The sequence below is a fragment of the Cololabis saira genome, chromosome 17 (genome assembly GCF_033807715.1).
Source record: "Cololabis saira isolate AMF1-May2022 chromosome 17, fColSai1.1, whole genome shotgun sequence".
Lineage (NCBI taxonomy): Eukaryota > Metazoa > Chordata > Actinopteri > Beloniformes > Belonidae > Cololabis > Cololabis saira.
Window position 1 is genome coordinate 32,968,099 of NC_084603.1, and position 26,077 is coordinate 32,994,175.

General features: G+C 40.8%; 3 protein-coding genes across 4 annotated transcripts; 2 read left to right on the top strand and 1 right to left on the bottom strand.

Annotated features, from left to right (window-relative positions):
• Positions 1 to 166: 166 nt before the first annotated feature.
• Positions 167 to 5,952, top strand: cryzl1 (crystallin, zeta (quinone reductase)-like 1). 2 transcript variants are annotated; one of them, XM_061746154.1, is made up of 13 exons: positions 167 to 381; positions 662 to 739; positions 1,431 to 1,503; positions 1,654 to 1,698; positions 2,314 to 2,382; positions 2,997 to 3,130; positions 3,253 to 3,364; positions 3,527 to 3,547; positions 3,859 to 3,957; positions 4,034 to 4,152; positions 4,352 to 4,457; positions 5,465 to 5,510; positions 5,626 to 5,952. In XM_061746154.1, exons 1-13 carry the CDS (start codon positions 316 to 318, stop codon positions 5,720 to 5,722), a joined length of 1,065 nt encoding a protein of 354 aa, XP_061602138.1. In that variant the 5' UTR covers positions 167 to 315; the 3' UTR covers positions 5,723 to 5,952. The 2 variants fall into 2 exon arrangements, with proteins under 2 accessions (XP_061602138.1, XP_061602139.1); XM_061746155.1 differs by lacking the exon at positions 3,527 to 3,547.
• On the bottom strand, positions 5,351 to 12,731 carry setd4 (SET domain containing 4). The gene is made up of 13 exons (XM_061746151.1): positions 12,674 to 12,731; positions 12,081 to 12,171; positions 11,884 to 11,979; positions 11,613 to 11,650; positions 11,059 to 11,147; positions 10,594 to 10,830; positions 9,953 to 10,012; positions 8,548 to 8,677; positions 8,187 to 8,361; positions 7,996 to 8,074; positions 6,931 to 7,011; positions 6,694 to 6,817; positions 5,351 to 6,604 (listed from the first exon to the last, which is right to left on the bottom strand). Exons 2-13 carry the CDS (start codon positions 12,154 to 12,156, stop codon positions 6,437 to 6,439), a joined length of 1,353 nt encoding a protein of 450 aa, XP_061602135.1. The 5' UTR covers positions 12,157 to 12,171; positions 12,674 to 12,731; the 3' UTR covers positions 5,351 to 6,436.
• Positions 12,732 to 12,785: 54 nt separating this feature from the next.
• On the top strand, positions 12,786 to 20,077 carry cbr1 (carbonyl reductase 1). The gene is made up of 7 exons (XM_061745512.1): positions 12,786 to 12,937; positions 14,082 to 14,196; positions 16,530 to 16,699; positions 17,650 to 17,757; positions 18,367 to 18,575; positions 19,412 to 19,465; positions 19,567 to 20,077. Exons 2-7 carry the CDS (start codon positions 14,084 to 14,086, stop codon positions 19,738 to 19,740), a joined length of 828 nt encoding a protein of 275 aa, XP_061601496.1. The 5' UTR covers positions 12,786 to 12,937; positions 14,082 to 14,083; the 3' UTR covers positions 19,741 to 20,077.
• Positions 20,078 to 26,077: the final 6,000 nt, after the last annotated feature.

Below are 26,077 nucleotides of genomic sequence, written 5' to 3' on the forward strand. Positions count from 1 at the left end.
CAATTAAAATACTTGCTTGAGGCAGGTACTTGTAGGTAAGCAAGTTTTTAAATACATGTAAGTTAGTTTTATTTTAGATATTTCTCTCTTGAGTTGTTGGTACCATGAGAGCCGGGAGGGGGCGCTGTCATTATTGTCACTAATCAGAAACAGCGAAGAAGAAGAAGCGGTCAGCTGATCAATACAGCAACAACTGGAAATCCACTAGCAACCTCGATTATACAGAATATTTCTTTCTTAACAGGGAGTTTGTGTACGGTCATATTTAAAGATTGTTTTAAATACATTTTTAAAGTTAATTAAAGGTGCAGCAGAATGAAAGGATTGTTTTGCCGGGCAAGTAAGGATGATGCTGAACCCAAATTCGTCATCCAGGAGACGGTGAGTTTGACACTTCTGCTTTACATTTACATTTGTTTTGTTTTTTAAATTTTGAAATATTGGTTCAAAAAGATCATTCAAATGCATGAAACTCTGACTCTACCTTTAGACCTATAAATGCAGACGAAACATTTCATGAGTTTTAAATGAAACAACAAGCGTCCGTTTTGTGATTTTTCGTAAACATCTTATTCATTTTCCTTTAAGACGGGCTCAAATGCATTAATAAGGTATAACAACTTGTGTGTTTGTGTCATTGAAAGCATGTCTGTCTCTCCAGACTCTCCCAGATGTTTTAGGCAGCCATCAGGTCAGAGTTCAGGTGAAGGCTTGTGGACTCAGCTCACTGGATCTTCAGGTGCATATCATTTAAATCAAATAAGATCCTACAGTCGATTCAACCTCTAATGAAAATTACACAATAGGGTTTGACATTGAATGATGAAAGTATTTATTCACCATATTGAAGAGAAATCTAAAAATGTATGTTTCCACTGACTAAACCTTTATCACAATTGAATGTCATCATAGCTCTTACACACGTTTATGCCAGAACTGTGATGCAGTTACTTAATGTAACGTAAATGTGACGGCCGTAGTTATGTTTTGCATTTTATGCAGCATTCCTCTACAGAGTCCAGGACAGTCCCCAGCAAAGAGTTTCTTCTTCTTCTTTATTTAGTTTTCTTTAAGTCACTGGTCCTGATGCTGCTGCCCCAGCTGATGACAACAGATAAGACTGTACTCTCCACCAGACTATAGAATATTTGCAGCATCTTTCTAAAGACACTGAAGGAGAAAACTGTCCTCAACATTTCCCTCTGTCCTTCCTCTTAGACACCCTATGTGAACAAATATCTGCACTCCTCGATCACCACCATCTCTTCTCCCAGGGTTGAAGTGGTGTTCCTCTTACCTCCTGGTCTTTCTAAAATCATGTCATGGAAAATGAGCATAGAAAATGGCAATGTCAACACCGGACACTTAAAGACTTAAAGATACTTAAACAGTGTTGACTGATGATCTCTCTGCTTATTTGTTTACTGCAGTTGCTCAGTGATGTGGGGATCCAGAGAGATTTGATTCCTGTTGGCAGAGAGGTGGCTGGGGTGGTCCTTCAAGGTGGTTAACCTCCAAACACAATTTGCACTGAGATTTCATGATTGTGCCAAATAAATAAATACTGTCATGCAACTAGTAATGTGTAAGGGAGAGCACTGATGGAGGTTTGTCAGCACTTGTTTTACCGGTCAATTTGTGTTTCTCCTACAGTCGGCCCCAAGGTAACCTTCTTCCAGCCGGAGGATGAGGTTGTAGGTGAGAAATGTTGATATTCTGTGGACATTGTTTATTAATGGTAGAAATGAGAGGACAAAATGAGGAATGATTTGGGCTTCAGGCTTCAGGCTTGGTTCTAAATCTACTCTGGGTGTCCTCCATGACAGCACCCTGTCATTTACATCACATATCCAGAACATCACCCGCTCTACATATCTCACCTTTGAAATATTGACTGTGTTCGCCTGTTGCTGTCGCCTACAAATGTTGCCACTTTGGTTCTTTAACCCCCTCCTCTGGTTTTCCTCTCAAATCCATCAACAAATTTCAACTAGTCCAAAACTCTGCTGCCTGCATTATCACAAGAACACCCTCCATTAATCAGATCTCTCTGGTCTTGCATCGGTGCCCTACTGTTGTGTTTTCTTGTACGGTGACCTTGGATACCTTGAAAGGCGCTGATAAATTAAACACTTTATCATTATTATGATCAGAAACACTGTTGGATCATTTTCTATCCAGCAACATGGTAAATAGAATAACATGGACTTTTTTATACAGTGTTTTTTATTACCCGTATCAGTTTTACAGGTGCACTATAAATATTGAACTGTTTTATCACATCTTGCTTCTATCTGACTTCTCCTTCTCCAGGCATCCTTCCCCTGGATTCTCCGTGTTCTGGATTATGTGAAGTCATTGATGTAGATGAATATCATTTAGGTAAGATTCACACACATGCTTTTTGAAATGAATATATTTATTTTTCTTCTATATACTTCTTTGTATACTTCAGTTGTAGCTATGAATTTTATCTAACATAAATGTCTATTGAGCAGAGTAATTTCCTTTTCTATATTCTGTAGCACACACGCAGTCCTCCGCTGAGTGGCAGGTCACCTCAGACAAAAAAAGGTCTTTCTGACCTAAAATGTTCTTGGCTGCTCTGCTCTTGTTTAAAAGAGGCCAGGCAGAGTGAGTTTCATGCTGCTGTCTTGTGTCCATCTTTCCTTTGCACTTCATCATTTTTAAATCTAAAGTGAAGTACCCCTGGCACTTTGACAGAAGCGTAAAAGCACCTTAAGTGTAAAGACTTCCTCCTGCTTTCACTTAAAGCTAACGTCTGACTTCACTTCAAATTCCTGCACAAGTGTTGGCTGTGGTCTTCCTTTAGATGAAAAACATTCAAAAGATGTGGAAAAAAACAACAATTCTATCACTAAAGGGTATTTTACAGGTTATTCCTATTAATTGTATATTGGATCCAAAATATTCATGAGAATAAAATCAAGTACAAAGGTTTTCTGTAAACTTGTGGGGTCTTTTTCGTTCCCCAGTTCAGAAGCCAGAGAAACTCAGCTCGGTGTGTGTCGCTGGAGCGCTGCGCGATGGCCTTTGTGCTTACACGGCTTTACACACACATGCTCGCATGGCAGCCGGACACACACTCCTCGTCATGGACGGAGGCAGCGTATGTTGGAAATGACATCAGTGTGAAATATTTGCAGTACAACTGTAACCGTCAAGCTTGAGCATGACTCAGATATGTGCGTGTGACTGCAAGTAACGCTCTCATCTCCTCTCGCTACCAAGCCCTTTGGCCTCATGTGCATCCAGTTGGCTTGTTATCATGGAGTGAAGGTTCTGACAACGTCGCATTCCCCACAAGAACACACTTTCCTGGAGCAGCTCCGGCCTCAAGTTGGTGTGTACAGACCCATTCTTCCTCATGACTGTGTGTAGAATATTCTTGAAAGTGATTTCCTCCTTAAATGTCTGCTGCTGTGGTCTCACTCCTCTCATGCACGTGCTCCTTTTCTGCTGTCTCTGGGATTATCCCTCTCTCTTCACCTTCACATTTCCTCAGGGGTTCAACATCCTTTAGTAGGTGAGAGCTTCTTTTTCTGTCTTTCCAACTGAATTATGTTCCTGCTTTCTTTCTGGATTTGTAACTCCTGCAGTTATGTCACTGCTGTTTTACATGTGGTTGTATCACTTGATTAGTATTTTAACCCAAAGATAAAACCAACACTTTCTCTTGTAAACTGTCTTGATGAAAATGTCTCCCCACCGTGTAGATATTATAAACTGCATTCAATAACATTTGTGTGAGCCTTTACTGAGATATTTGTCCACTTACAGACATTTAGTTTTGTCCATGTTATAAGCTTCATTGTTCTTGTGTCTTTATGTATGAAGCCAGGGTTATTCCCGTGTATAACGGCTCATCAGATCTGCTGTCGGTCATCATGGAGGAGACGGGAGGGCTGGGAGTGGACATAGTTGTAGATTCTGGAGGTAAAAACATTTTTCATTAGTGTTTTAATTTAAGGGCTTTATAGTAAAATAAAAGCATGTTTCTGTTTGTTTGAAGTCTGTCTGCATGAAGAGGAGGAAAAGCTGGAGGAGAAGAAACTACTCCCTCACAAGTGTGACATCATCAGCGTCCTGGGAGTGAGCGGTCACTGGGTCACATCCCACCAAGACCTGCAGGTCAGCCTGCACCCAATTATAAAAGCATCTTCATTCATTTTATTATTTTACGTAGCTTCTTCCGTTAAACACGATAAAATAACTTCAAGTATACAGGTCGTCTGCCAGCCTTGTATTTGCATAATAAGCAGGAAAGATTGGAATATATTTGAGATGATCAGTTTTTCCACCTCTCCATTTCTTCTTCTGTTTGTTGTAGTTGGATCCTCCAGATTGCAGATTCCTGCATTTAAAGTCGGCCTCTGTGTCTTTCCTCAACTGTGAAGTCTGGACAGCGGCATCGGCGCAGCAAGGACGATATCTCCGTATCCTTCGCTTAACAACCTAACCACGGCTCCCTTTTGTACCTCCTTTAACTTTCTTTCATAGCAGCCAGTTTCAGATGGAGGGAATAGCTGCATTACACTCCACCTCTTTTTGTTTTGGGAGAGCCTCTTGTGAGATTAGTGGTACATCCGTGGAAAGGAACATTTCAACACAGTAGTATGATGTAATGAGCATCATGACCACACCTCAGAAATAGTTGACTGGGAGTTTTACTCCTTACCCCTTTCTGAAGTGGAGTCATGGATAGTTAGTACTGATTCATGGTTTTATCTGTTGAACTGGTTCCTCTGCACTTCAGATGGAGAAGCTGGCATAACGTAAAGGCCACCTGTCAGTTAATAAACGCGAGGAAATGACTGCATTCCCCGCAGCACATCACATATCGGTTCAGTAAACCCCCGGGCTTCTGTGTCCGTTCATTCGTCTGCGTTTTGTTGAGTTTTTTTTTAGTGGAACAGTAGGAATTGTTGCATATATGAGCTTCTTTACACCAATGTTTACAAGTGTGTTTTTGTCATTCAATAAATAGGAGCTCGTAAATTCCAACATTTAACTGGTAATGTAATATAAGAAAACAAGAAGTTAAATATCCTAGTCAGGATATAAAACATGAGACAAAACACTGGTCATGTCTTGTTAGTTCTGTTGTCTCGGATAATTTAACAATGTAATTGTTGAGAATTTTATAATAACAACCCAATAAATCCAATTTCCCACTTTAGTACAGCAATTGCAGCATGATTTGAAGAATGAACGAGATAAAGATGGTGAGGCTGGATAGTTATGCTCTGAGCTATTTCTTTGTTGCATCATTGAATTCACAGACCAAGACAGCAACAAAGAAGTGAAGGAGTTGTATTAGTTCAGGGTTTTTGAGTCTATAGCTACGTCAGACAGACAAATGCTCGAAAGGTTTATCCTCTAAAGCACAGAAAAACTTTTTCTCCTACCATGCCCCATTTAATATCTTTAACTGCTATTTTAGATATTCTGAAGGATATTGTGGAGAAGATGTCGGTTGGAGTACTCAGGTAACTCAAACGCATCCAACTTCAGCAAAATAACATTTAATTGTATGCAGCTTCATACACTTTATTTACCAACTGTTATCAAACCCCATCATATCAACTTTGCTCGTCTCTGCAGACCTCAGCTAAAGGAAGCGGTTCCCCTCTACGAAGCCACGGTTGCCATGGAGACGGTCCAGCGTAACCCCAGGAAAAAGGCTGTTGTTCAGCTCTGACCAAAATTGCGACCGAACTGATCATTAATATTCGTTTAACACATTTACATGCTAATGCCACACTGTTCAGTTAACTTTACATCACGACACATTTGACCTTCAGACTCCAGTTTATATCCTGTCTCTGGATAGTTCAGGTTGCTTTCATACTATAAAACTACAACCCTCATTAAATCTGACTGTAAAGTTTCATTTGGCCGATGAAAAATACATTCCGTTGAAAAGGACAACACTTTGCTGTTGCTTTCTTTGTACATACAAAAATAGTTCTGCTTTGTCTGAACGAGGCCATTACAAGATCTTGTATAATGTTACAGTTGTTGTGTTTAGAACCGTCCAGCAACCTAAGACAAAATACAACTGATCAGAAATGCATTTTTTTTTTTTTTTTTTTAAATAAAACACATATACATAAAATGCATGGATAAAAGATGCTGCAACTCTTTCAAGTAATGAATCACAATCACATCGGCAACCATTTCTTCACAGTTTCATCTCTGGACGGTGCATCTCTGAGTTTCTTTAGTTGAATGTAAATGTGACCTTTTTAAGTGGGTTCAGCAGATCTCAGTAATAGAGCCTCACGGTTGCAGAGGGCAGCTGCTCTTCCAAGAAATCAAAGATCAGACCTGCTCCTCTGGGTGCAGCTCACCAGTCCATCCCTCCGCCTGCACGCTAGGAAGGCGTTGAGCCAACAGCCTTAATCAAGACTCTTCAGCTCACAGCTCCAATGGGCAGTTGGCACAACGATACGTTGCCATTTCTTTCTCTCAGTGCCTGGAGACAACTTTCAAGGATGCACTTCTCCTCCTGCTGCAACGATCTGACCACAGCTAGCTGCTCCCTGATTGGCTGCTCACATTGTTGGAGAAGATGTGAGATCTAAATACACAGGCAGAGAGAAAAAAACAAAAAAAGAGTCAGTGCATGTGTTGCACCACTTGAAAATAGTTTGATGTGTTTGTGTCCACCTTATCTAGAGCTCTGTCTGCATCTAGCAGGAGTCGCTGACAGAGCGTCGTAGCTGTCCTAACGCTCCACTCTTCTGTCTCCTCACACACAACCTGTCCCAGCAACACCGCCTTCCAGTGGTGACTGTGAAAAAAAGCACAGTTAATTTCCACTACAACAGTTAAAGAAAGTACGGTAATCTCATTAAGGGATGCAAATGCAGATTTTACAGCAAAAATTCTTAGGTGTAGTCTTACTACAGTGTCGATGGCAAGGACAGCAACCTAAGAGCCGTCATCAGCCTCCAGCTCGGACCGTCACTGGACACACTGAGATTACTGGCAGGGATGAGAAGAAATTCACTAAAAACAACAGTATCTGGTAAAGTGATGCCTTGAAGCCTTAAAACATCCAATGGAGACAGACGTCTTAAGAAAATGATATAAAACAGACAAGAAAAAAAGAACCAACATCATTGGAGTTGTAAATTTGAAGGTAAAATTAATTCAGTAATTCATAAAACAGCGATATATTCAAGTCTGACATTTACTTTGAAGTGGAAGTAAATCCCTAAAACACGCAAAAGTGGATTCTCAGACCTCCGAAAAAAAGAGTGATTTTTAAAAAGGTTACCAACTACCTATTAAGAGTTTGAACTCTACCAGTATCACAGAGAGACTGCATTTGTGCAAACAGGAACGCCAAATCAGTGTTTTCAGCCCCAAAAGTAGTCGACTGACTGAGATCACCCCAGAACGGGTGCATAAGGTTCTCAGACGGCCTAAAGGAAACCACGGTATCCCCGGTGCAACTGAAGACCTCGTTCACTTTGTCTAATGTGACTGATCCATCATCACAACAGCAAAGGTGTAAACGATAAGGCTGCAAAAAGAAGGAACATTTCAAAAAGAACATCAAGGCCCATTAGCAAAATATAACTTGGGTGAACCAGAAGGGTTTGGGTGAATCTCTTTGACAGATGAGACCATACATGAGCAACTTGGCTTGATTTAGAAAATCTATGTTTGGAGGAAGGAAAACACGCTGCTCCAGCAGCAATCTCTGGTGATAGTATCATGGTCTGGCCATGTTTCCCTGCATATGGGCCAGAATGACTTGCTCTCATTAATATAACTATGAATTCCGAAGTACAGCAGGGAATTTGAAGGAAAATGTTAACACAACTGTCTTTGAATTCAATATCCAGGGAACCTGGGCTCTGTAGAAAGATGTAATTAAATGTAAAACTACACATTTCTACAACGTTCATAACTGTATAACATCATATTTGAAACGTTAGATTGCAAAAGCTCCAGACTTACTGAAGGAAATAATTCTCTCGGAGAAAGGTCATCTTCTTATCCAAACTCTTATCACTTCTTAAAAGGTCACAGAGGAGATCTAAGGGATCAAATAAAAGGGTACTTATGTTGAAATGTTTGTATTTTTCAAACAGACTAAAAACATTTTAGTCCATGTTTTTCTCACCACACTAGGTCTTTTGTTTCCTAACCTGAGTCCACGTAGACCACACTGTGGGGGTTGTTGGTGGCCACAAATCCATATTCTAACAACAGCCGTTGGTTGTCATGGCAGCCGTAGTTGATGAACGCTTGCTGGTAGCGCAGGGTCCTGGAAACACTTCTGATTTCATAACATCTCGTCACAGGATTGAAACTTGCTTTGACCTTGTACAAACAAACAAACACAGAAAACAAAATGTGAAGAGATTTGTGAAAAGGACGTGTTTCTGATAATCTAATTGGATCAAACCCAAGTCAAGAAGCCCAATGACTCATATAGTCTTTACAGTTATACAACACACACATACTTTATTTCCAGTGGCTCATCGTGTATGACGGAAAGACGTTTACCTGCACGTCAGGGCGGTGATTGAGGAGGTCCAGAAATGGAGCCAGGGCATAATTATCCTCTCCACACAGGAAGCTGTTGGGTGGATGGGACATGAAGACAGAGCGAGTGTTGACGCTGCACCAAGCCCACCTGCAAGAGGAGGAGGAGGATAGCAGTTTAAATACCCAACAAAACAAAAAGATTCATCTAAGGAAATGGTTGGGAGTGAGCCATTGATAGACTATGAAAAACTATAGCAGGGACCAATACAGTTCAGCTGGTAACAATATATTTAACTCTACCAAGGTCCAGGTCAGACGTTGGGGAAACAGGACACAATGATGAGAAATTATCTACTGGAACAAGACACACGTGGACTCTTGCACAAGAACTGTCCAAAACATTACTAAAAACGTGGAAGAATATTGATAAACTATCATATTTAAAAATCAAATGTGGCTGGAATACAATACTAAATGATTGTAACTTATTAATACACTTAGCTGCCTCATTTCACCCATTGCTCTATACTGCTGTCTTGTAGCACCCATATATTTGTATTCTCCCCTTATTCTTAAATATATATATATATATATATATATATATATATATATATATATATATATATATATATATATATTAGTATGGTTACTGGGCCCTGACAATAAAGGCTTTGAACGAACTAACAGGATGAAATGGTGCAGCGTGTTGCAGTAACTCCTAACACAGTGAATTGTTGCCCAGGTAATAGCATATTACAGTTACCCTTCAAGGGACTGAGTTACTGCAATATGAAGTTTCCCTTCAGAGATTAATAACGTATTAATGAACAGAACAGAGCTGAAATGTGAACTCAGTCGTGTTTAAAAGTGAAACTAAGCATTTCCACATGAATATTTTGAAGAGAATGTAATCTATTTGGACTAAACATCTGTGTAGCAGCTGTGGAAACCACTTATCAGTGAGGCTAATCAACAACCAAAAGGCTTCAATATGCCGAGGGTGTGAAATGATGGTCAGGTCTAGGTTCACCGACGTTATGTGCCGAATAAAAAGGCTTACTAACTGAATATACTAAATGGCCAGATGTTTGTTTATTTTTGTTCTTCCCTTGTGGTTCTGACCTATTCATCAGCAAGTCATCTGTGAAACTGGTTCTGTTTCGTCCCCTCCTGACTGCCAGTGGCAGCAAAACTCTCGCACTCCGTGCAGGTCATGTTTTAATGTAAACAAAGTCACAGGGAGTAAGTGAGTGACTTGTGTGACTGGCGGTCATCCAAGGATTAAACACAGCCATAGCTACCTACAGGATTTCCATTCCCCATTACGGAAATACAGCATTACTGGTGCAGCATCAGGTGTTAAGTCTGGCCAGATATGTGCCATAGTTGACTGAAACAGTTGATGTTTAGCATCTGTTGGTACCTGAGCGCCTCATAGGTCAGTACATCCTCGGTGGGCTCACTCAGAATTGGCTGCAGGGACCTTTAAAAGAGAAAATAAAACAAAATCAAAAATCTTTTTTTTTTTCTGTTCAGATACCAGGCTGTGAAATACGGAAGAGTATTAGGGCCATGCAGGAGAAAAGATATTTGAGAGTGGAAGATTTTTTTTTATTGTGCACTTCGAGAAATAAGTCCAAATGCCGAGAATAAAGTCAAAATGTCGAGATAAATGTTGAAATACAATTTCGAGAAAAAAGTCAATGTTGAGATAAATGTTGAAATACAATTTCAAGAATAAAGTCGAAATTTTGCCTTTTTTCTCAACATTTCATCTTTTTTCCTCAAAATTGTACTTCAACATTAATCTCGACATTTTGCCTTTTTTCTCAACATTTTGCCTTTTTCTCGAAGTGCATAATGAAAAAAAAATCTTCCTCTTCTAAAATATTTTTATTTTCCTCCTGCCTGGCCCTAATACTCTTCCGTAGTGAAATGACGGCTCCATAAAAGCACAGACAGTAGTCATGTATTACATGGAGGTAAACTCAGCCCTGCTGGCTCCAACCTCTAATCCCTGGGTTGAAGCTGAACACCCTGAACAGGGTTTGCCCTTCAGCTCACCTGAAAAAGTCCTGATTGTTGGAGTGGATCTCCCGCACCGCCTCCCGCTGCTCTGTGGCCCTCTGCCGCACGCTGACTGGAAGGACGGCCATGGCATCATCCGTGAAATACGCCGGGCAGGTGTAGGTTTTGGGCAGCACATCCACATAGGGGAACCAGGGCGAGCCCTCCCCGCGGTGCCGCTCGCATACCAGAAAGACACAGAGAGCCAAGAGGGGTGAAAGACGGGGCTTCCAGCTGCAAAAAGAGAAATGCAGTTTGATTTCCTGTATGCTCGTGTGCCCTCACAGTTTATTCAGAAAATATCCAGTTTTATGGGTCATGCCAAAGCCAGTGAGTAGGAAATAAAGGGTCAAATCAAGCATAAACAGGACATGACTTATATGACCTCCAACCATCTCAAATTCATCCTCACAAGCCAGAAAATGCAGAAATTAACCAAAAGATGGTGTAAATTTCTTGTACTTCTTGATGTAGGGTCCCAGGTAGCTGTCCAGAACGGCTGAGGTTGTGAGAAGACACGACTGTGGCAGAGAAATGACCATCCCACCAGGCTGATGCACATAAAAAAGGAGTTTAAGAACAAAAAACACCACCATCCTCGCTCTTCATCAGCATTTACATGCACTGAGGTGCAACATCCTGGATCTGTTCTCATAAAGAAAGTAGCAATTTACAAGTGACAGTACTTTGAGAATTAAAAAAGGAAAAAAGAAATGTAAATAAGTAAATAAAATGTAGATTGAAATGAATGAATGTAGAACTAAGCATGCAAAGACTAAAACAGATACCGCCCTCCCCTTTCTGAACATGCAGCTACATGCAGGTGCAAAGCCATTTCTTTGTATATTTTAAAACAAAAGACATTTATATATGCAATTTTTACTATAGTCTTCTCAGACAGCCATTACACTAATGTCTGATATACTCTCCATTGCCACTATTGCAACTTCAACAACTTTTCCAGTACTGCAGTTTAATCCAATCAAATACTCTGGAATGAATAATAGTTGGATTACCTCTATAGTCTGCAGAGTCTGCAGTCCTCTGCCTGTGTCTGTGTTTGGAGGGACAGGACACACATACATGTATATTTTACATCATTAGCAACTGCTTTATGCACAATAACGGAACTTGCAGTTGAGCAAAATCTATGAATATAGGAGGAGTATCACTCTACATCTAATGTTGGGGTAAAATGCTACTCATATAATCATCATCAAGCAAATATCTCTTAATAACCTGTTGCATTCATATAAAACTGGACAGTGAGGACTAAAGGTGTTGTACCAGTGAAGAGGGCCGGCTGCAGCAGCGTTGAGGTTAATCCTCGCTGGTGGAGGAACTTCATCAACCTTACATATTGTGGCTGATGACACAGAGAGACTGTAAATGCAGAAAAGGTAAATAGTGGGAGATGAGTGTGAGAAGGAAGAAACAGCTCCTAGCAGTGAAACATTTTTGGTTGACTGAAAGCTTGTTTATACTAGACTGGATGGTGTGTTCATGTTTCTGCCGTCTCCTCCTCGCAGCACGTCCAGCTCTTCTGCTATGACCTCCCATTGCCCCCACCAGCACCTGTGGTGAAACAGACTCAGGCATGACACAAGCCCTAACTTGTACTGATGTGCATCTGTCTCTAAACAAAGGGTCGGTTCCAGTACAGTTCACCGCAGCTGTACTGGAAAATGTGAAATCAAAACTCCTGATGTCACCAGATGTGAAAACAAAGCTGCTGGAGATTCCAGTTATCACTATCTTTCACCGCTTTGTAACTTAGTCTGCATCTTTGTGCAAATATCTTCACATTTCAGTGAATTATTCTGTCTCTTTTTTACATTTCGCAACCAGGACATCTGTATAAACAGGTAGTTAGTACCTTCGTTGTTATATAAACTCAGAACCCTGGTAAATACAGGTCCCTGCAGTGTCAAACATCATTTTTGCTGTGACATCGTAAGAGCACGACAATGATCTCGTTTCACGCATAAACAATTAAACAAAACACGATGGCGTTGTGGTGGCATTACAAAAACGATTAATCGGTTATTTAAACTACAAGAGAATGGAAATCAAATACCTCCACAGCGTCAAATGCCCATTTTACTAAACTCCCGCACTCACGGCTCCACACTAACCACGTGTTCACATTGTTTATCCGGGTATGCGCACAAACCATGCGCAGACCACCTTACTATCCGCCTCCCTTTTCATTGTTTTCCCGTGTTTCCACATTTTTTATTCCTTCTTATCTGCAGGGTTAGCCAGTTTGACAACAGAGGCTCGCTCTGCTCTTCGCTTTCCTTACCAAGGATTTATCCAGCACTACAACCGCAACGTAAAGGTAATTACTGTCCATTTCTGTCGTTTATTAGTTAGCTTCAGCGTGTGTGGGGGTTTCTGCACATACTAAAACAGTTCAGGTTGATATTTACTATGGAAAGTCATGTAACTTCTTATGTTAAAGGTTTTCTAAAGTCAAGTAATACATTTAACAGAGGCGACCTTGAATTGCATGTCTATTGTTAACTTGATGCTGCTTTGGGCGTCCTGAAAAACTCCTGCAGACTCCTGCATACACCTAAACAGATCGCAGTAGCGATATTACTTTTTTTGTTCTGTTTGTTAGTATTCCGTTTTTATGATCTGCTCAATTATCTATTACTATTATTCCAGCTTTCTTAAATCATTGGTCAAATGTATGAGTGAGCACTTTGACGTGAACGGTTCCTGTCATCGTGACTCAGCAAATCTGCACAACTGTCAAAGCTGATTTATGGTTCCGCGTTACACCAACGCAGAGCTACGGCGTAGGGTACGCAACGACGCACACCGTACGGCATTGGCTCTGCGTCGATTTAACGCAGACCATAATTCAGGCTTCACTCGATGTTACATTGGCTCAAATACAAAGGCTTAAATAAAGATCAACTCTTAAGTTCACGAGGAAGAAAGATTTAAATGCACGTCCTGCTTTGTGCTGCCTGAAATTTTTATTTTTTTATTTTTTTTAATTTATTTATTTCGTGCATAGTTTGACAATGTACATTTGTACACTTCAATCTACACACCCATGACCGAAAAGGAGCAGGATGAAGACAAGTCTTATTTTACCTGCCCCTTATTCAGTACCAAAACAAAAGGAACAGTCAATGTAACCAATATTTACAATAAAATATACACTTAAATAGAAACCACCCACATATATCAATAGTACTGTTTAAGTCCCAGCCTATTCATGATCATATAACTTAAATATTTTATCTTTATACATTTTTTTGAACCTAAGTGAATTTGTACATTCCTTTAAATCATTCTGTAGAGAGTTCCACAGTTTTACTCCCACAACCATAACGATATACACATCTGCTTGAGAGTGGTCCTTGCATACTGATGTTTGAAATTATATTTCCTTCTATAATCTATAGAGGGAGTTTGTTTTTGAAGGTTTTTTTGGTGTGTGATCTTTTTCTGTTTCCTCTGCGCAGACATGTCCACCAGGGTTGCCGTGGTAACGGGCAGTAACAAGGGCATCGGCCTGGCCATCGTCAGGTCGCTCTGCAAGCAGTTCCAGGGGGACGTTTACCTCACAGCCAGAGATGTGTAGGTGTCTCACCACATAACAGCGTTCACACTAAAGTATTCACCTCAATCTGGTGCATTGTGGAAGAAAAACAAGTATAATCTCTGTTTTATCTCGAAGTGTTGTGTAATTTTCTGCCTAAAGGAGAAATGATGCATTGGAAGTTGTTTTATTGGAACACAGATACCTTGTAAAACTTTAGAATATAATACTTTTACTGTCATTATACATGGGTACAGTGAGATTAAAAGCAGCATTCCCAGCTCTCCAGTGCAAGACAGTGCAAACAGATAAAAAATATAAGAAATATAAAAAGGTTATGGTGCATTATGAATGGTGAAATCAAGACCTGAGATCCTATCTACAGATAATAACATAACTTAACTACACATGTGGTGAAATATTGCACATATGGGCCGGGAAAAAGCATTGCACGGTTAAAAAAAAAAATAAGGACATTCACATATTGTTCAGGGCGATTATGGCTTTGGGGAAAAAGCTGTTTTTCAGTCTGTTGGTTTTGGACCTGATGACTCTGTAGCGTCTTCCTGAAGGCAGCAGGTCAAACAGGTCAGAGCCGGGGTGGGAGCTGTCTTTTTTTATTTTAGTGGCTCTGCTGAGGCAGCGGGAGGTGTAAATGTCCGTCAGGAGCCTTTCCCTGTCCGCAGCAGTGCAGCTGCCAAACCAGACTGTAATACAGTACGTCAGCAGGCTCTGGATGGAGGTTGTTAGTGTTGTAATTTCCTAGATGACACTCACACCTTTGGAAGTAGGTCAAAGTTTACTCACTGGGCTCCTCTCAGTAAACTGACAACCACGTGTGCCCCACGCAGGCTGGCCATGGCTGGCAGATGCCACGAAGCACATGCGCACATACACCAACCTCTTGAGAGACTTGCACTACGCTCCCATAGAAGTGGCATGCAAACGCTCCACGGCTCGTGCTTCTGACGTGCCTCCATAGTATCGTAAACAACCACATTTCTTTGTTTTAGCTACACAAATAAGCTGTGTACTTTGAAACTATCCTTCCCTCATGCATGATGTCTTTAGCGAGCACCCTCAGTGCAGCCTGCAACTTGAGTGGCCGATGCTTGTATTGAAAGTTTAAAAACTCCCCAAACTATGGATGGAAGCGGGGCTCAAGCACAAACCCCACAATTCAGTGTGATAGCATTAGAATTACGATTCTGGTTAGTAAATCCCCCCCCTTTCAAAGTGAACGGACAGTGATGCTCAGGATGCTTCCATAGCCTGCGTGTGGGTGTACACTTAGGTACAATTTCCTTATGATGGTCAAAGTTTGAACAAGCTCTGCTCCATTAAACTCAGAGGTGCATAATGCTATTAAACTTGATCACCATTAAGGCTCCTACACACCGTGTGATTTTGGGCTGTCATGAAAGAATTGTGGAAATATCTGTTTTGGAAAAAATCCTTAAATGCTCTTTTATACGTTCTTTCCAACTAGGTGAATAACTGGACTGAAACTGAGTGTCTAAGTTACCAAGTAATAAGACTTGAGAGATGATCCAGATTCCAGTAGATTTAATTAAGCAGTTGCAAAGGAATCAGAACATACACCAGGCGTCTCGATGCAGAATGACAATGAACAAAAGAATCATAATCCTTTTGAGGCATAAATAATGATGACGTAAGAATTATCGTTCATTGTTACGATTCTGGTTAATAAAACACTGTTAAGGTCGATGCTAATCTTTTTGGGGCAGACTACAAGTCTGAACACTTAGTCGGCCTATGCAGAATTTTTGCTGCTCAGCATTTTTGGTTTAATCAAGTGGCCACAGCTACATTTCCCATCACTTGCATTGTGTATTTCATCAGCGGTTCCATGTAGTACAATGTGAGTGGTTCAACGGTCACCATCGCACTGGTTTTGCACCCATAGACTCCCTGATGTATTTTTTTTTTTCAAGTATTTAAAATGTTTTGTGACTCTAGTGGCCTTTATTAGAAAGAAGCTTGACAGGAAACGGGGTGGGGAGCAGGGAAAGACCTGCGGCAAAGACTCAGGGTCCAGGACTCGACCCTAGACTGCCTGCACAAGGGCAATTTCCATCGCGGAAATGGCCTATTGAAATTCAACTTTATGTTTAATGACATTTTCATCTCATCTAGCATTAATTATCAGTCTCCTCTGACAAAAAACAAGAATAAGAATCCAATGTGAATTAACCAAATCTGCTGGATAGTGCTCAAGTAAAACTCTTTTCAAGAATGAGTAACTGAAGAAAATGTGTTCAAGACCTCATAGGGCAAATTAAAACAGACACTCATTTATTAAGTTAAGATTTGTTAAGACCACGTGATAATAAATGTGATGCTTTTTCAGCGGCCGGGGTCAGGAGGCCGTGCAGGCTTTGAGCTCGGAGGGTCTGAAGCCCTTGTTTCACCAGCTGGACATCAACGACCTGAACAGCATCATCACCGCTGCTGCTTTCTTCAAAGAAAAGTACGGAGAGGTGGACATCCTCGTCAATAACGCCGGGATAGCATTCAAAGGTACGATTAGGCCACGTTTACACGTAGCCGGGTATTTACAAAAACGGATATTTTCCCCTCTACGTTTTCAAAGATATCCTCGTTTACACGGACCCGTCATGCCAGCCAATCAGAATCCTGGAAAAAACATCAACAAATGACACGTGTAACTTCCAGTTAAGGCTGATTTATGGTTCCGCGTTACACCAACGCAGATCCTACGGCGTAGGGTACGCGGCGACGCACACCGTACAGCGCGCATCGCCGCGTACCCTACGCCGTAGGCTCTGCGTCGATTTAACGCGGGACCATAATTCAGGCTTTACTTCCAAGACGGAACGAGAGCCTTTCGTTTGGAGTGACAGAGAAGTGGAGTTACTTTTAAGTGGGACTTTAGAATATAAAACAGGTAAAATACAAGAAAATATTGACGGTGGCCGAACTAATTGTAAACACAGGTCGCACACATGACGCTGGTGAGTTTCTGGTGCATAATGTCACATAATGTCACACATTCTGTTCTGAAGCTTAAATCTCCGTTTTCCTGCGTTTTCCACCGTTTTCTCTGTTTAGACGCAAACCTGAAAACAGAGTTTTTGAAAATCTCCACTTTGGCCGGAGTTTTCAGAAATGATCGTTTTTGGGGGCTTTGAGCTGCGTTTTCGTGTAAACGAACAGCCAAAACGCATGAAAACGCCTCCGTTTTTGCTCCGTGTAAACGGGGCCTAACATGATGCATGTAACGCTGCACTGAAGCCATGCATGCATACTGTGCTTATATGAGAGCATGGACTATGTATGACAGTTTCTTTAGCATATTTGAGAAAAATCTGCCTTCCTGTCTAGAACCAGCAGAAAACATCTGGTTTTGTTTCTGTAGTGTATTTTTCCTTCCAGAGGGTATTTCTTACTAGGATTTGTTGATGCATCTGTGAATTCAAACAGCTGACATGGATATTATGTTGAAACAGTGGCAGACACGGCTCTGTTCGCCGTCCAGGCCGAGGTCACACTCAAGACAAACTTCTTCGCCACCAGAGACATGCTGACTCACTTCATGCCGCTCATCAAAGCAGGAGGTATGAACACAGAACTGCTTCAAATATCCAGATCTGTCGCTTAAACAAATGACTGATGCCCAGCCTGTAGTAGGATAAGAAAAAAAAATACTAAAACAACTGTATATTCGGTCTTCCATCTTTTCGTTGCATGTAGTTTTGTAGATTTTCATTCTGAATTGATAACCGTTTTCCCTGTTCAGTTGAGCGTCAATTACTCACTACAACCTGAATTTAAAAAATAAAGGTGCACCTAGTTTGCCATCATAATCTATATTTATCCTTGAAATGTTTTCCAGCTGAATTTAATTAAAAATTAAGGGAGAAAAAAGTTTGTCACTTGTCTTTGTATATAGGAGGAAAACTGAGCCCCAGATTTCCAGGAACAATATTATGGTTCCGGTATAAATGGGTTTCTCCCTTCAGTGACTTGAATAACTGTAAAGTGACTAAAACCCCAGACCATGTAACTGAGCAAGAAGCCTCTGGGTCGGGTTGGTGACCTGGATGTTAGGAGCTTGGAGAAGTAATTGGTGCTTAGCAGGCAAACACAAGGGTATGTGGACTTCCTGTTTTCCAAGTTTATCTAACGACATGTTATCGATGAACTTCCTCTGAACACACCTTTAGGTCGCGTGGTCAACGTCTCCAGCTTTGTGGGCTCTCGTACTCTGAACCAGTGCAGCCCGGAGCTCCAGCAGCGTTTCCGCAGCGAGGACATCACAGAGGACGAGCTGACGGGACTGATGCAGCGGTTCGTGGACGAGGCCAAGAGAGGAGAGCACAAACAGGGCGGCTGGCCGGAAACGGCGTACGGAATGTCCAAAACCGGACTGACGGTGAGTTTCATCGCTCTTCAGGGTTTAATGGCCACGGTTACATGATGTTTTTTAATTTGGAATTAATTATTCCGAATTTAAATCATTCCAAATTAAACTATTTTCCTTTGAGTTTACATGGAAATAGTAATTCCAAATTGAGGTTTACATGGAAGACGTGTTTGATCGGCTTTATCCAATTCTGGGGGTTGGGAAGGTTCTGATTGGATAGGGGGGCGGACCGGAAGTTACGTCTTCCGGAAGAAAAACAAACTTAGCCGCTACAACTTTGAAAAGCTCACAATTTTTATGTTTCCTGCCATCTGTTCTTTTAATTATTTCTCCAAGCTATTTATTAAATAAATGGTCTCTGCTCTTGACCAGCGTTTACTGCGTGCTGCCATCTTGAAACTTTGTTTGGAAAACAAGCCCAGCGCGGAATATAAGCGTCATGGAGACAGACGGGCGAGGGAACGAGCAGCACAGAAAGACCGGAATTCATTTAAAGAGGAATGAGTGTTTACATGATCGCTGAATTATTCTATTCTGATTTAAAATCGGAATAACTCAGCCACTTACTTCGGAACTAGGTTTAATTCTGAATGGCCATTTTCATTCAGAATTAGGTGTTTACATGGTCATTTTTACTCATTTTAAATCTGACCTAATTTTAATTCTGAATTAAAGAGGAATTAAACTTCCCATGTAAACGCACTGATTGTCTTTCCATGTCTTATTTATAATGTGTAACAAGTAGAGGAAAGGTGAAGTCAGTCAGATTTATGTCCATCACTTGTCACATTTTTCTAAAGATTAAATGTTTAACATACATTTTTTTGTGTTACACGTGTGTTCAGACATTGTCTATGATCCTCGCTCGCCGTCTGTCAAAGGAGAGGCCGAACGACGGGGTAACTAAAACTTATTTTTATCATATAATTTTATATTATTAGCATAATTTGTGTTGGTACGGTCTCATTATTTACATATATATTTAAAAAAATTTTCCCAGATCCTGCTGAACGCCTGCTGTCCAGGATGGGTGCGCACCGACATGGCGGGGTCCAAAGCCCCCAAGTCCCCTGACGAGGGCGCCATCACCCCGGTGTTCCTGGCCCTGCTGCCGCCTGGAGCCGCAGGGCCTCATGGGAAGTTCGTCTCCGACAAGGAGGTTCAGCCGTGGTGAAGAGAGGGTGGAAGTGATCCTTTCTTACAAAAAACCATCATATTTGATGCCAAATGGATACTCTGACCACACATAAGACAAGTTACCTACAAAAACCTCTGCAATGATTTCAGAGCAGTTTTTTAAAGGAGCAAGTTAATCATTTAGTGATTTGATTAAAACTGAAATATTATGTATTATTCAGGAAATGCTAAGATGTGATATGTTGTAATTATGTCTGATGATCGTAAAATTTTCTCTCAGTTAATTTTTTCTATGAATATCAGTAAAAAGATCAACGTGCTTAAAAGTTAACTTCTGAAACCAATATAATAAAATGTATTTTTCTGCAATACAATACTTTGTTTTTTCTCCTTACACTGACTTTATGCCAAAACTATAATTAAATATAAGATCTAAAGCTTTCAGTTGAAGGGCAGGGGGAAGTTGCATCTGTGTTGTAATTATCTCAATAATGTTCAGGGATCCGTTGTCCAGATTTCATCACATCTGGTGACTAAAACCTGTTCAGTAAAGATTAAAGTTTTCTGTGGTAGCAGAAAGGTCCACCTGCAGTGTCATTGATTTAAGTAAACCCAGAAGGGAAACATCGTAAAACAGCTTAAAACATCTTAGAACATCCTGCCCTGATTGCAAGTTGCAGTGGCTGAAACAGAGAATCTAGTTTCCCAATATTTACATCATTTATTCCTCACATCTGCATCCTTGTCACTAAACAGGAGCTGAACCCGGTATTTAACAAAAATCTGAAGTATTTTCCTCAGAGCCATTGTAGTAAACTAAGGAGGTAAATATAACGAATGACAGACACATCGAGAAGATATTGAGATCAATTTCCTATCCAGACACACGCATTATACAACATGAGAACATAAAAAATCTTGCTAAAGTTAGAAAAATACATGAGGTTGTTTAGTTGATATAAAACCTCTTCTTTTCCTATTCTTACATCTTTAATGGGATCTTCCAACAAACAAAAGTCCAGGGGAAAATATAAAATAATTGGGAAAACTTTACACACAAACGCTACAACACTGATTGCATAAGTCTGGACACCCTGGGCCTGGTCTGGATTAGTCTAAACGACACTCCAAACGTCTTTGGTTTGTTTGCTCTGCTCTAACACACCAGACCAAAGCAGTGGACCTTTGGCAGACTTGTGTCCACCCTGGTGACACGGTGATGGTGATCCTGATATTTGAATCAGGTGTGTTGGAGCAGGGCAACGTCTAAAAACCACGAGGGCCAGGGTTGAAGATCGCTGCTTCTGAGGATAAGGACTTTATGACCACATGGAATAATAGCCTATGAAGCCTTTGTTTACAGTGGATTATTAACTTGCTATAAATACATTGTTTACATCATGATAATTAATATGAATTGCACCTCTGCAGCCTGTAAATCAGAAAAGCAACGAGATCTGCTTGTTGAAGCAGGTGTAAGTGGTGGTTGCTGAAAATCACTTTCATCCATTTTCTTCTGTTTATGTGTTAATGCCAGTTTAAGTTTGGCTTTTCTGTTTGTAAATCAAATTTCCTATGTCTAATTTCTCACAGTTTGGTCACAAACACTGACTACGGTTAATTTTTTCCCCATTTGATTTATTGTGCATTTTGTTTTATTTTCAGGGTTGTTTTTTTTTCTGTCCGGATGCTTTGTCATGGTCTCCCTATAGGCTTCTTTTTTTTTAATTTTCAATAACTGTCCTGCTTTGGTTGCATTTGCTCCAAACTTTGGAGATAGCCCCACATTTTTTTCCTCAAACCATCATAAAACCCTGGATGAGGGACCTTTAACCCCCGTTTCTCCGCGTCTGTCAGTCAGGCGCAATCACACCTTTTCAACAGCAGACACATTTGCATATTTGGAATATCCATCCATCCATTTTCTATACCCGCTTTATCCTTTGCAGGGTCACGGGGGTCTGCTGGAGCCTATCCCAGCTCATCACAGGTGAGAGGCAGGAGTTCACCCTGGACAGTCCATCACAGGGCCACATATTTGGAATATATAAATTAAAATAAAACAGTTTAATTTGCTTGTTCATCTGTTAAGTTTTCTATTTGTACCGTGTAACGATTGCAGCCATCCAGAGAGAGGATTTTCCCGATTTCCCCCCTGGACTTCCACTGCGGTCAAGCCAGCCGTCATTCGTACTTACGTGGTCAAATCAGCCGCTCCTAAATTTCATGTGCGCTCCTATTTCAGTATTTACGTCAAATGAATGCGGCTCAAAAACAGAAAGATAAGAAGTACTGAGTTGGAGATAATGCAGATATGTTTTTTTCATATATTTCTTTCATTACCTTGATGACACCCATACTTCCACCGTAATATTTACACACTCTTACTATAAAAGAAAAGGATGAAACACTTCTTCTTTTTTTTACTTCAGGTTCTGTGTTGCAGACTATAAAAATGAATTCTTCCATAATTTCCCCTAATACCTCAAATACCTCTCTTTACAACTACAATCACAGTGAATTTCAAACAATTTAACTGTACATATATTAAAATATTCAAACATTTTACTTTTCCACAAAGGTAGGTCGCCTTTTTCACTTCAGGTTCTGTGTTGCAGGCTGTTTTGTTGTCTTGAGTGTAATTCTGGGGAATAATAAATGTGTTGTGCATGTAGTGGACCCAGCATAAAACAATCAAATTAGATTTTAGCATGAGATCTTCAGGGATTTACAGGCGGCTCTTCTGTACTTCTGGGCCAGTTTGTCATACACTGGACCTTTTCCATGGCGTCCAAGGTCACCTAGGGGTAGATTAAACACATCAGATTTATTTAATGTACTGAAAGGTAATAAAAAGGCATTCGGAAATTATAATAACTGAACCAGGTTAACCCAAGAGTAAGCCACTCCAAAGAGCAACTTGAGGTATGAAGTATTTAACCAATGGAGGGATGAAGGTTGGGCAGAAGTATACATTGGTTTCGCCTTCCTTTTCGAGTTCTTCCCTCTCGATGATGCTTACAAAATGCTCTTTGAATGGTGTAGGCCCTAAGATATAATGCATGTAATATTATTATTGTATATATATAGATAGATAGATAGATAGATAGATAGATAGATAGATAGATAGATAGATAGATAGATAGATAGATAGATAGATAGATAGATAGATAGATAGATAGATAGATAGGTAGGTAGGTAGATAGATAGATAGATAGATAGATAGATAGATAGATAGATAGATAGATAGATAGATAGATAGATAGATAGATAGATAGATAGATAGATAGATAGATAGATAGATAGATAGATAGATAGATAGATAGATAGATATACAGTACTGGAGTTGAGGGGGGATGAGGCGGGATGGCATCCCCCCTGAAATAAAAACATCATCACCCCTGTAAAACTGTCATCCCCCCTTTCCATCCCTTATGTCATTTCATCAATGAATGTGGTTTTACTGCTATTTCAACATTTAGAGTCATCACCAGAAAAATAACTTCTTTGACAATTTTCACCTGTTTCAAGTAAATTTTCACTTGAAATAAGTAGAAAATCTGCCAGTGGGACAAGATTTATCTTCTCATTACAAGCAAAAAAATCTTGTTCCACATGCAGATTTTTCTACTTATTTTAAGTGAAAATCTACTTGAAACAGGTGAGAATTGTTGTTTTTTCCAGTGATGAGTCTTGTTTTAAGTGTAATGAGATTTATTTACTAAAATGAGACATTTTAACTAGAACTAAGACAAATATTCTTGTTATGATTTTGAGTTTTTGCAGTGATCCATTTTACTGGACAGAGGACAGAGTCATATTGATAAGTTCAGAAAACTGTTTTTTATTGTTGTGTTTTGATGTATTTGATGTAAGCCCAGTGGATATTTAAAGCTTACAGAAGGCTGCATTTAACTGCTGCTATGTCATTCCTGCAGTATTTCTGCAGGTGTTTTGGTCACTGCTAGTATTGGTAATAATATATTATTATTTTGTCCCCACCGAGGATAAAAATAATTCAGCAGGGGGTAGGACGTGTGCCGGTTTACATCGTGCAAGAAATGATTGGCGGGGCAGTCAAACTTTGAAAGTCGAATGTGCGCATGCGCAGAACCAAAAAGCATTTCTCGGCAGGTAGCAGAAATTGGCAGAACACCGGCAAACTAATATCAGAGTGCATTCGGCGGTATATGCATTGTAATGAGACTAATCGATATATACATATATAATAATATAATATATGTATATATATAATAATAAATAAATAAATAGTACAAGAAAAACGGCCGCATCAAGGAAATGACGTCACTGCACGCCGTGTAGCAAGTGACGCACCACAGCTCTAGTGACGTCAGCCCTGATAGGTTATATAAACTCCGAATCTCATTCTGCTCGTTACAAACTGAAACTCGTTCATCGTGAAAACCTTCAGCGACAGTTTGTATCCGTGCATTGTGAAAACCTTTCAGAAATGCAGCAAAACAATAACAATAACGCAAAAGCCCTCTTTGACGTGGAGCTCCATGATGTTCTCCCCGGTAAATCTTCCAATTACTTAGTGGAAGCTTTCCTGGGTAAGGGGGTTTATGGAAAAGTGGCCAGGGCCAGAAATCAGACTACAAACGAACTTGTAGCTGTTAAAATAGTAAGAAATGATTGTATACAAGAAGGAATAACAGAAGCTATAAATCTGGAGAAAATCAGAAAGCTTGATCCTGACAGGAGCAACTTGCTTAAATGTAATGAACAATTCATGCATAAGAACAATGTTTGCATTGTATTAGAAAAGCTGGACAGAAGTTTGTTTGATTATATGGGAGCCAGGTGTCCTCTACACGTGCGTGAAATTCGACCAATTGCCCAGCAGATGCTGGTGGCTCTAAAAGCTCTCAAAAGCATCCACATGGTTCATGCAGACATCAAACCAGACAACATCATGCTGGTCGACCATCGTTCACAGCCTTTTAAGGCTAAACTCATTGATTTTGGTCTGGCAACAGAGGCATCCAATTTGTGGAATAGAGGCATCGTCCAAAATCTGTCTTACCGAGCCCCAGAAGTCCTGCTGCACCATCCCACCTTGGATGAAGGCGTGGATATGTGGACCCTTGGCTGCGTCCTGGCTTTCCTCTTCGTGGGAGATCACATTATTCCCATGAACAATGACTACGAGGCCATGAGGACCATTCTGCAGCTGAGTGGGAAACCTGATAGTAAATTCCTGGATGAGGCATTCAATAGCATTTGCTTTTTTAATCTGGTCCAGAAGTATCCTCATCATGTATGGCAACTGAAATCCCGAAAACAATTCTCACAGGAAACAGGACAGAAGACTGACGGTTTTACTCCCTTTCATTCTCTGGATCATTTGCTGGAGATACTGCCACAAGATGTGCACCCTACAGATTATGACGACTCGGTAGCATTCATCGACCTCCTAAAGAAGATGTTAGCAGTGAACCCGAAAACACGGATCACACCAAGCGACGCACTCAATCACCCTTTTATTACCATGGATCACCTTCCGCTTTTTAGCAATGATCCTTACGTGAAGGTGGCCAAATCATTCATGAGGGTGTGCCAAGAACCAGTAGATCAGACCACTGGAAACCAAGGCCAGCAGGGTGAACCAGTAAACCAGATCACTGGAAACCAACACCAGAAGGGTGAACCAGTAGATCAGACCACTGGAAACCAAAACCAGCAGGTGGAACCAGTAGATCAGATCACTGGAAACCAAGGCCAGCAGGATGAACCAGTAGATGAGACCACTGGAAACCAAGGCCAACAGGGTGAACCAGTAGATGAGACCACTGGAAACCAAGGCCAGCAGGATGAACCAGTAGATCTGATCACTGGAAACCAAGGCCAGCAGGTGGGACCAGTAGATCAGACCACTGGAAACCAAGGCCAGCAGGATGAACCAGTAGATGAGACCACTGGAAACCAAGGCCAGCAGGATGAACCAGTAGATGAGACCACTGGAAACCAAGGCCAGCAGGGTGAACCAGCAGATCTGATCACTGGAAACCAAGGCCAGCAGGATGAACCACTAGATGAGACCACTGGAAACCAAGGCCAGCAGGGTGAACTAGTAGATGAGACCACTGGAAACCAACACCAGCAGGGTGAACCAATAGATCAGACCACTGCGAATCAAAACCAGCAGGGGGAGGCAGCAGATCAGACCACTGGGAAAGCAACTGCTGGTGAGGTTAAAGGCTTCAAGAAATGGTTTAAAAACTTCTTCAAGTTCCTTCGCCGGAGGAACAAATATAAAAACTGAACTCCACCAGCACCAGATACTGAGATGATGACCTGCCGTTCTCAGATCATCTCCCAGAAGCAACTCCTGCATGCTCCACAAAATTAGA

What these genes read in the sequence shown, in the direction of transcription:
- cryzl1 (XM_061746154.1), top strand. Translation starts at nt 316, where the DNA reads ATGAAAGGATTGTTTTGCCGGGCAAGTAAGGATGATGCTGAACCCAAA. An exon ending in TCAGCTCACTGGATCTTCAG is followed by an intron (nt 740 to 1,430) that starts GTGCATATCATT and finishes TGTTTACTGCAG; the next exon opens with TTGCTCAGTGATGTGGGGAT. An exon ending in ATGTCGGTTGGAGTACTCAG is followed by an intron (nt 5,511 to 5,625) that starts GTAACTCAAACG and finishes TCGTCTCTGCAG; the next exon opens with ACCTCAGCTAAAGGAAGCGG.
- setd4 (XM_061746151.1), bottom strand. Translation starts at nt 12,156, where the DNA reads ATGGGAGGTCATAGCAGAAGAGCTGGACGTGCTGCGAGGAGGAGACGG. An exon ending in GCAGCCGGCCCTCTTCACTG is followed by an intron (nt 11,651 to 11,883) that starts GTACAACACCTT and finishes CTCCAAACACAG; the next exon opens with ACACAGGCAGAGGACTGCAG. An exon ending in AGACTCTGCAGACTATAGAG is followed by an intron (nt 11,148 to 11,612) that starts GTAATCCAACTA and finishes TATGTGCATCAG; the next exon opens with CCTGGTGGGATGGTCATTTC.
- cbr1 (XM_061745512.1), top strand. Translation starts at nt 14,084, where the DNA reads ATGTCCACCAGGGTTGCCGTGGTAACGGGCAGTAACAAGGGCATCGGC. An exon ending in GCCGCTCATCAAAGCAGGAG is followed by an intron (nt 17,758 to 18,366) that starts GTATGAACACAG and finishes ACACACCTTTAG; the next exon opens with GTCGCGTGGTCAACGTCTCC. An exon ending in AGGAGAGGCCGAACGACGGG is followed by an intron (nt 19,466 to 19,566) that starts GTAACTAAAACT and finishes AAATTTTCCCAG; the next exon opens with ATCCTGCTGAACGCCTGCTG.